Source organism: Theobroma cacao, chromosome 1 (genome assembly GCF_000208745.1).
Source record: "Theobroma cacao cultivar B97-61/B2 chromosome 1, Criollo_cocoa_genome_V2, whole genome shotgun sequence".
Lineage (NCBI taxonomy): Eukaryota > Viridiplantae > Streptophyta > Magnoliopsida > Malvales > Malvaceae > Theobroma > Theobroma cacao.
Window position 1 is genome coordinate 8,409,025 of NC_030850.1, and position 10,026 is coordinate 8,419,050.

A 10,026-nucleotide genomic window follows, 5' to 3' on the forward strand; every position below is an offset into this window, starting at 1 on the left:
AACATTTGGTTAAAATTTAAAGAATTAAGATATTTCAAGTTTTTTTTTGTATTTAAAATATTAATTAGGTAACTTTTTTAGTACAAAAAATTAGATTAAAGTACGAAAATATTTCATATTACTTTGGAAAAGGAAACTTAATAAATATTCTAAGTAGGGTTAAAGTACGGAAATATCTTAATTATTTGTAATTTAAAATAATTTATATAAAATTTTCTCAATTTATACTTAAAAAAAAATAGCATATTAATGCATGCAAAAAAGTAAATTTTTTAAAAATTAATTACAACAATAATATTCTAAATTTATTTGATGAAATTTAACCTCACAACATTGCACAGGTAATTCGTTAGTTTTTTAATAAAAATCCTATAGTTATGTAATGCTCTTGAATTATGGTTTACAATTATATTTTTGATACTTAAAATTTATTTACAATTTATCACTAAAAATAACAATTAAAGTACGGATTAGATCTATTAAATTACTTTTTTATAGAAAGTAAGTTGGTTAATATCTTAGAAAAATACAGTCAAAGAATAAAAATATTTAAAGTTATTTTCTCAATGATTAGGATATTAAATAAATACGAAAATTTTCAAGTTACTTAAAATAGGTTTATTTTTTTTGAAAGGTAAAAATTAAGTATTCTTGAAAATAAATAAAAAAATGAAATTAAAAAAGTTACAAAACAAAAAGAATGACGTGGCTTTTTTGAGAAATGAATTGACGTGGCATTTTTATTTGGTCCAAAGGGGTTGACGTGGCTGTTGTAAGTAGGCATTGCCGCTCATTTCGCGTTCGGGGAAGAAGGGGAAAAACTTTATTGATGTTTGAGTCACTGGCGTCTGGTGAATTAAAATTAACAATGGTGAGATTTTTATTTTTGGAGAAATGGCGCCAACATTTTTCTAAAGTGGGTGTTCCCGCCCATCCGGTTTCCTTTCTTTTATTTACATTAATGTTCTTTCTCTTTCGCTCTTTGCCTTAAGCTAAAAATTGTCGTCAGTGAATGAAACCAAACAACAAGGTGAAGCAGAGAGAGAGAGAGAGAGAGAGAGCTAAGATTGGAAGATCCCTCAATCAGATTCTCACCATATTATGGGATCTGTGGCTCTTTTGGATTCTAATTCTTCTTCAGGTTTTTTTTTTTTAAATTCTTTCCTTATTTTTCCTTTTCAAATTGAATTATTATTATTTTTATATATTAATTTCCGAATGTTAAGTTTTGATTTGGTGCTGGTAGACCTATCCTTAATGTGATTTTTGGCAAGAAAAGAAAAAAAGGAAGGTAGCTGGGCCCCATATAAATATTTATGAATTTTATTATATTAAGTAATTTTTTCCTGTAAAAGGGAGAATAAAATTGTGCATTTACGGCTTGAAATAGGTCATCCAATCTATATAGGTTAAGCCGACCAGATGATGATAGATTGTTTTCATTTCATTTTCTAAAGAAATCCATTTTATTTTGTAATTTCCATTGCAAACGCAAAGGTTAGAGCTTGACTGTGATTCTCGATATTTTTGTTGTTGAATGCAACGCCTTGTAGAATATGGGTTCTTTTTAATTTGCTATTCTTCAATGATTCTCTTGTTTGTGCATGCCTTAACTCCCTTGTACTTGAACCTTCATGCATTTGTTTTTCCTTTTGATGTATAGGAGTGTTTTTTTTCTTGAGGTTTAAGTAAGTGATTAATATTATTTCTTACAACCTAATAAACTTGACGTGGGTATAAAAGTCGTGTCAATAGTCTTAAATTTTATTTTTTCAGAGAGCTCTAGGAAAATCATATAAGGTTTCGCTTGGTTTTTGCTTTTGTGACTTGTTCTGTCATTTGCTTTTGCTTCTTGCTTCTGAAACCACAAGGTAAAGAGCCAAATAGCAACAACAATAATCAATGGAAGTTGTTTATCCTTTTTTTTTTGGCAGATTTGATTTTTAGGGTCTTTTTTTGTTTGTTTTGTTTACATCTTAAACCTTTGGTTTCATAAACTTAAAATTCATTCAGCAATTATAAATTTTAATTTTCATTTGTATTTCCGTGTTTGTTTACACAAAATATTCAAGTGACATTCAATAGGAATGTTTTCCACTTGCTAACATTCGTCCTCCCTTGATGTTAACCTTTGATCCTTGATATCTTAGCAATGAAGATTGTTAGACTACATGCATGCATTTGAGCATTTGGCTCATTGGTTGGTGCATTATCCTCCTGTCTAGAGAGCAGGGTTCGAATCCCCCTTCTCCCAATTAAAAAAAAAAAAGATTGTTAGACTACGTGCATGAGTCGTTTTTCTTGTTAGGAAACAAGTTAAATGCATATGTTTACAAAATATGGATTACTTAATTCTTATGTTTGATATACTAGATGCTCTCTTGTTTGCTTTGCCATTTGAGATTGCTGGATTGTGCTTGCATATGTTCTTATGTTTATTTGTTTTTATTTTTATTCATAATTATTCATAACAAAGGTGGCAATGATGGTGGTGGGGTGTTATTGCATAACAAGGATGTACCAAGAGGCTTTGTTGTGTTCATACTATGCTCATCTGTCTATATTTTTGTTTGTGTTGGTTATTTAAGCTGCTTAGGAATTGCCTTGATATCTATTAAACTCAAGTTAACAAGATTTTTGCCTTTGTGCATTAGGTATGAAGAAGAATAGGAAAGGTAAACAGAGATCTGCGATCCCTCCTACCAAGAAAGAGATAGAAGCTGATCAAAAAGGTAAAAGGCGTAATGTTCCTCAGGAAAATAGCGAGCCAGCTGGTTCTTTAAAAAGGCCAAAGCGAGCTGCAGCCTGTACAGATTTTAAGGAGAAGTCTGTACGCATATCTGAAAAATCCTCAATTATTGAAACAAAAAAGGATATGTTAGCAGACGATGAAATTGTAGCTGTAGGGCTGACTTCTGAAAAAGATGATGGTCGGCCTAATAGGAGGCTCAATGACTTTGTATTGCATGATTCATCAGGTCTTCCACATCCACTTGAGATGTTGGAAGTCCATGACATGTTCATAACTGGTTTGATATTACCCCTTGAAGAAAGCTCGGACAAGGTCAAGGAAAAGGAGAAGAGTTTTAGATGTGAAGGATTTGGACGTGTTGAGTCTTGGGCCATATCTGGTTATGAAGATGGTTGTCCAGTGATATGGCTTTCAACTGATGTTGCTGATTACAGCTGTTGTAAGCCTGCAAGCAGCTATAAGAAATTTTACGAGCATTTCTTTGAAAAAGCTCGTGCTTGCGTAGAGGTTTATAAAAAACTTTCAAAGTCTTCTGGTGGGAATCCTGACTTAAGTCTTGACGAGTTGCTTGCTGGGGTTGTTCGATCGATGACTGGTAGCAAGTGCTTCTCAGGTGGGGCATCAATTAAGGATTTTGTCATTTCCCAGGGAGAATTTATTTATAACCAACTGATAGGTTTAGATGAGACATCAAAGAAGAACGACCAGGTATTTGCAGGTTTGCCTGTTCTTGCTGCCCTTAGAGATGAGAGTCAAAAGCGTGAAAATATAGGGCACGAAAGAGCAGCATTTTTGGGTGGAACTCTGACTATTGGTAAAATATTTGGAGAGGGAGACAGCAAACTGGATCAGTCAAATTCATCTGCTTTTGCTGCTGAGGAAGATGAGGATGCAAAGTTCGCAAGAGTGTTGCAAGAGGAAGAATACTGGAAATCCATGAAACAGAAGAAAAATCAAGGTTCAGCCTCCATGTCAAACAAATTTTACATCAAAATCAATGAAGATGAGATCGCTAATGATTATCCTCTCCCGGCATACTACAAGACTTCCAATGAAGAAACCGACGAGCTTGTAGTTTTTGACAATGACTTTGATGTTTGTGATCCTGAGGATCTCCCAAGAAGCATGCTCCACAACTGGTCATTTTACAATTCAGACTCAAGGTTGATTTCACTGGAGCTTCTTCCAATGAAACCATGTGCTGACATTGATGTTACCATCTTTGGGTCTGGGGTTATGACTGCTGATGATGGAAGTGGATTCTGTCTTGATAATGATCCTAGTCATTCTACTTCAGGTTCTTCAACTGCACTGAATGTTGATGGGATTCCGATTTATTTGAGTGCAATAAAGGAATGGATGATTGAATTTGGATCCTCAATGATTTTCATATCAGTGAGGACAGATATGGCCTGGTATTGTCTCTCATGTTTTTACATTAGGGTTCACCAGCTGCTATAACCTTTTCCTATCCAATGTTAGATGTCAAATGCGCCAAGGAAAATCACTGTAAAGTATTATGTATAACTTAGTTAAAGAACTGGAATTATGAGCAGTGAAGTGAGAAATAAAGCATATTTACTTGAAATTGTCTATTAATATGGAAAACAATCTGCTTTTCATTAAATTAGTTTCTAATCATGGTGAGCTCTTATTTTCTTTCCATTTTCCAGGTATAGACTTGGCAAACCATCAAAGCAATATCTTCCTTGGTATGAACCGGTACTCAAAACTGCAAGACTCGCAATAAGCATTATTACATTGTTAAAGGAGCAAAGCCGAATATCTCGCCTCTCTTTCAATGATGTCATCAGAAGAGTGTCTGAGTTCAAGAAGGATAATTGTGCTTTCTTATCTTCTGATCCAGCAGCTGTTGAGAGGTACATTGTTGTTCATGGACAGATAATTCTACAACTCTTTGCAGTGTTTCCTGATGAGAATATTAAGAAGTGTGCATTTGTGGCTGGGCTTACTACAAAAATGGAGGAGAGACACCATACAAAATGGTTAGTGAAGAAGAAGAAAGTTGTGCACAATAGTGAACCAAATTTGAATCCGCGAGCAGCCATGGTACCTGTAGCATCTAAGAGAAAGGTTATGCAGGCAACCACAACAAGGCTAATCAACAGAATTTGGGGGGAGTACTATTCAAATTACTTGCCAGAAGAGTCAAAGGAGGAAACTGGTTCTGTGGAGAAAGAAGAGGAAGATGAAAATGAGGAACAGGAGGAAAATGAAGATGACGATGCTGAAGAAGATAAATCAATATTAAAGGAGACACAGAAGTCTCCTTCAGTATCAAGGCGATCCAGACGATGTTCCACCAAGGAGGAAATAAGATGGGATGGAGAGCCTGTAAGCAAAACGAGCTCTGATGAGCCTCTTTATAAGCAAGCCATTATTTATGGAGAGGTAATTGTTGTTGGAAGTGCTGTTCTTGTTGAAGTTGATTCATATGAACTTCCCGCTATCTATTTTGTGGAATACATGTTTGAATCATCGGAGGGAAGCAAAATGTTTCATGGACGGATGATGCAGAGAGGATCTGAAACTGTACTGGGTAATGCTGCTAATGAGAGAGAGGTGTTTCTAACAAATGATTGTGGGGATTTTGAATTGGAGGATGTGAAACAGACTGTTGCTGTGGATATTTGGTTAGTTCCTTGGGGATATCAGCACCGGAAAGATAATGCCAACATGGCCAAATCTGATAAAACAAAAGCAGAAGAGCGGAAGAGAAAAGGATTGCCAATGGAGTATTATTGCAAAAGCTTGTATTGCCCTGATAGGGGAGCTTTCTTTAGGCTTCCCTTTGATAGTTTGGGTTTGGGTTCTGGTTTCTGTTACTCTTGCAAAGTTAAGGATGCTGGAAAGGACAAAGAAATGTTTAAAGTGAATTCATTAAAGACAGGCTTTGTGTACAGGGGAATTGAGTACTCTGTCCATGATTATGTCTATGTAAGCCCCCATCAATTTGCACTAGAAAGGGCTGAGAATGAAAACTTTAAGGGTGGGAGGAATATAGGCTTGAAGCCTTATGTTGTGTGCCAAGTGCTGGAGATCATTGTACTAAAAGAACTGGAAAAAGCTGGAAAGGAGTCCACCCAGATTAAAGTCAGGAGATTTTTCAGGCCAGAGGACATTTCAGCTGAGAAAGCTTACTCTTCTGATATTCGAGAGGTAGAAGCTAACCTTAAAATGTGATGACTTTTAGTTTGAACTTCATATTACCACACTTTCTGTTTACACATTCAAAATTTTCTTTTTCCCATGGATATTTCATAAATTAATATGGCCATCATTTTCAGGTCTATTATAGTGAAGAAACACATATGTTGTCTGTTGAGGCAATAGAAGGGAAATGTGAAGTCAGAAAGAGGAATGACCTTCCTGAAGCTAGTGCTCCAGCAATCTTTCATGATATCTTTTTTTGTGATCGCATATATGATCCTTCCAAAGGTTCCCTCAAGCAGGTAAGTGGCTTTTTCTTCCTTCTGTTGTATACTTTAAGAATGTAACTTCTGCAATTATTTTCATGGAAAACATTGATTGCATGTGAAAAAGAGTTATACAATCGGAGGATAAATTTATTTCACTAAACTCCAAACCCCCCCCCCCCCCCCCCCACCCCCTCTGTCTCTCTCTTATATTTCTTGATTTATGTTTTTTTTCTTTTTGTTAGTTTAGAAATGAACATATNTTCTCTGTGAGCAGTTACCCACTCAGATCAAACTAAGGTACTCCACTGGCATTGTGGATAATGACATTGCATATCAAAAGAAAAAGGGAAAGAGTAAAGAGGGGGAGAATGAGTCTGAAGTTAAGAAACAAGGAGAAGCAGCTCAGGAGAATCGCTTGGCTACATTAGACATATTTGCAGGTTGTGGTGGCCTGTCAGAGGGGTTGCATCAATCTGGTATCTGTCTACCTTGTGCTCATTTCATCAACCTTAATGTGTTTGGCCATATTCATTTCTAAAGCACTATATGTTCAACCGTTTTTTGTTTTTACTGATGTAGGTGCATCATTAACTAAATGGGCAATCGAATATGAAGAGCCTGCTGGAGATGCATTTAAACTCAATCATCCTGGGTCTTTGGTGTTTATTAATAACTGTAATGTGATTCTTAGGTGAATATGACAAGTTGGCTCTCCTCTCTTCCTCTTACACTTCCTTTTTATAGTGCTAATAACTCATAAACTAGTTATGATGCAGGGCTATTATGGAGAAGTGTGGGGATGCAGATGACTGTATCTCCACTTCTGAGGCAGCTGAGTTAGCTGGATCACTAGATGAGAAAGAGATTAATAATTTGCCTTTGCCGGGGCAAGTAGATTTCATCAATGGAGGTCCTCCATGCCAGGTAATAGAGATTCTATCTTTCCTTTTCTTCTCCTTTGTTAATGATTCACTAAGAGAAAAGCTGTCTTACTTTTGCAGGGTTTCTCTGGAATGAATAGGTTTAATCAAAGTACATGGAGTAAAGTACAATGTGAGATGATTTTAGCATTCTTGTCATTCGCTGATTACTTTCGGCCAAGGTATTTCCTCCTAGAGAATGTGAGGAACTTTGTGTCTTTCAATAAAGGACAGACGTTTCGTTTAACTCTGGCTTCACTTCTTGACATGGGTTATCAGGTAGATATTCATTGCAGCTATCAGTAATGTTTGTCATGAATGTATCTGTGTTATAAGGATACATATATAAGTATATGTGCACTTGTGTATTTTGATGTTCTGGTTTTGCCTATTTAGGTGAGGTTTGGTATTTTGGAAGCTGGAGCCTATGGAGTTTCCCAATCAAGAAAACGAGCATTTATATGGGCAGCCTCCCCTGAAGAGACTCTGCCGGAATGGCCAGAGCCAATGCATGTCTTTGCTGTGCCTGAGTTGAAAATCACATTATCAAATAATTTGCAGTATGCAGCTGTGAGAAGTACTGCAAGTGGAGCCCCTTTCCGTGCAATTACTGTGAGAGATACAATCGGTGATCTGCCAGCTGTAGGAAATGGGGCCTCAAAGACAAATTTGGAGGTAGCTAGATTGAAAATTATATCTCTAAAATTTCTCCATGCTTTAAAGGTTGTATTTGTGCATATTTAATTTGCCACATTTTATTTCTGCAGTATCAAAATGAACCCATCTCATGGTTTCAAAAGAAAATTCGAGGGAACATGGCTGTCCTCACTGATCATATATCAAAGGAAATGAATGAACTTAATCTGATTCGGTGTCAAAAGATTCCAAAGCGACCAGGTGCAGATTGGCATGACCTTCCAGATGAGAAGGTACAACAAGAGCTGGTGTTCTTTGTATCTGTTCTTTTGAAATGTTACCAGAATGAAATTCTTGAACTGCTGGTATATTTGTTTCCTTACGATTGCAGGTAAAACTCTCAACTGGACAAGTGGTAGATTTAATACCCTGGTGCCTGCCGAATACGGCCAAAAGACACAATCAGTGGAAAGGGCTGTTTGGAAGGTTGGATTGGGAAGGGAACTTCCCAACTTCCATCACAGACCCTCAACCGATGGGAAAGGTTGGAATGTGCTTTCATCCTGAGCAGGACAGGATTCTCACAGTCCGTGAATGTGCCCGTTCTCAAGTAAGTCATTCAACTTATTGACAATCATTGCCACTGTAGTTTGCGAAAGGTTGTAGTTCAAAGTTTTTTTTCTTAAAGAGTGTGCATGCCATAAAGAGTGAATGACCATACAGTTTAGCCCGCAAGATAGGTTGATGTTTTATATTTCTATATTTGTGAAAGCCTAATTTGTTAAGTGCATGTGGAATAGGAGTTAACATAAAAAATATGCTACATAATCCATCGTAGTAGTTTTTCTTTTTACCGAAATGAAACCCACAATTCAGTTGACAACATTATCAGGCATCTCAATAACTTAACAAGCTATAATGAAGTGGAAACATTGGTATAATGCTGCTGAGAGGAGAGATCTGGATTTAATTCTAATGAATTCTCATCTGCCAATACAGGGTTTCCCAGATGGCTACCAGTTTGCTGGTAACATTCAACACAAGCACCGGCAGATAGGAAATGCTGTTCCTCCTCCTTTGGCATTTGCATTGGGGAGAAAACTCAAGGAAGCATTGGACAGCAAAAAGCCTATCTAGTTGTAGGGTTTAGTTTATGGCTTCCAGAATTGACCATTCAGACGACAGAGCAATTGGATCTATAGAAATATTGGGCATTTGTAGATAAATTGATTTACATTTCTACAAATATAATGTTCTGGTTGGAACTTTTCTACATGGTGATGCAAGTTTAATAATCTAAAGATATCATGGAAATTGATTTACATTCTACAAGCGGTAGAAAGAAGAAACGCTGGTAGATCAATTGCTTTTTACATTAGCAATCGTTATTTCCATTTCTTTCTTATCTTGGCAACATTACAATGGGCATTCTTTGGAGGCTATGAAAATGCATGGTCTGTCCATAAGTATGTTGTAGGATGAGATATGACAATGATATGGAAATCAATCTCTTTCCATATACTCATATTCTATCTTTATTTTTCTTTGTTTAATTATATATTCTCTATCTCCAATTAAATGTCATGTTTGATTTGTTAAAGATTTAGAAAAACATATTTAGGTTCAATGATTTTTATAATATTAAGAAAAGTTTTGTAACATTAAGCATTGTAGGTATTAAACAAAAAAGGAAAGAGAATATGATTTTGACAAAATTTTAAAGGAAATAGAAAATGATATTCAATCTTGATCCATTATTAAAAATTTTATGCAAGTCAATGTTTATTTATTATAAAATTATTATTAAGTTTAGTTTTGTAAAATTGTACAAAATATGATTTAGGTTTGTTTAACTTCTTGTTAGGTGAAAGGTAATGGTAATATTTGATTGTACGGAAAATTAACTCAACTTCACTTCAAACCTTGATACAGATTATGATTAAAGAAGGTCAATAATTTGTTATTTATTAAAGAAGCTTGCACTGAATGTCTTTTATTTCAAGTATGTCAGATAGAGTATCAGATTTATCACTATGGTTAGTTCATTGTGTAAAATGTGTCTTTATTTTTTCACTGTAGAAGATTTGTTGTTTCCTTATGTGATTTTATTCAGTCCCACACTGGAATTAGGAAAAAAAAAAAAGAAGATATCATATTTATCCTCTACAAGTCTCAGTATTTTATAACAAATGAAAAAGCACGCATTTCCCTTTGCGTGGGTGTACATATTGTTCCATTTTGAAATAGATTAGAATAATCATTACTAATTTTGTTTTGA

General features: G+C 35.4%; 1 protein-coding gene across 1 annotated transcript; it reads left to right on the forward strand.

Annotated features, from left to right (window-relative positions):
* Positions 809-9,121, forward strand: LOC18611994 (DNA (cytosine-5)-methyltransferase 1). Its single transcript, XM_018113912.1, has 12 exons — positions 809-1,141; positions 2,655-4,167; positions 4,426-5,932; positions 6,061-6,225; positions 6,467-6,668; positions 6,772-6,883; positions 6,969-7,116; positions 7,194-7,391; positions 7,509-7,787; positions 7,880-8,041; positions 8,140-8,358; positions 8,748-9,121. The coding sequence occupies exons 1-12, from the start codon at positions 1,102-1,104 to the stop codon at positions 8,883-8,885; spliced, it is 4,683 nt and encodes a 1,560-aa protein (XP_017969401.1). The 5' UTR covers positions 809-1,101; the 3' UTR covers positions 8,886-9,121.

What these genes read in the sequence shown, in the direction of transcription:
- LOC18611994 (XM_018113912.1), top strand. Translation starts at nt 1,102, where the DNA reads ATGGGATCTGTGGCTCTTTTGGATTCTAATTCTTCTTCAG. An exon ending in CCTCAAAGACAAATTTGGAG is followed by an intron (nt 7,788 to 7,879) that starts GTAGCTAGATTG and finishes TTATTTCTGCAG; the next exon opens with TATCAAAATGAACCCATCTC. An exon ending in ATGACCTTCCAGATGAGAAG is followed by an intron (nt 8,042 to 8,139) that starts GTACAACAAGAG and finishes TTACGATTGCAG; the next exon opens with GTAAAACTCTCAACTGGACA.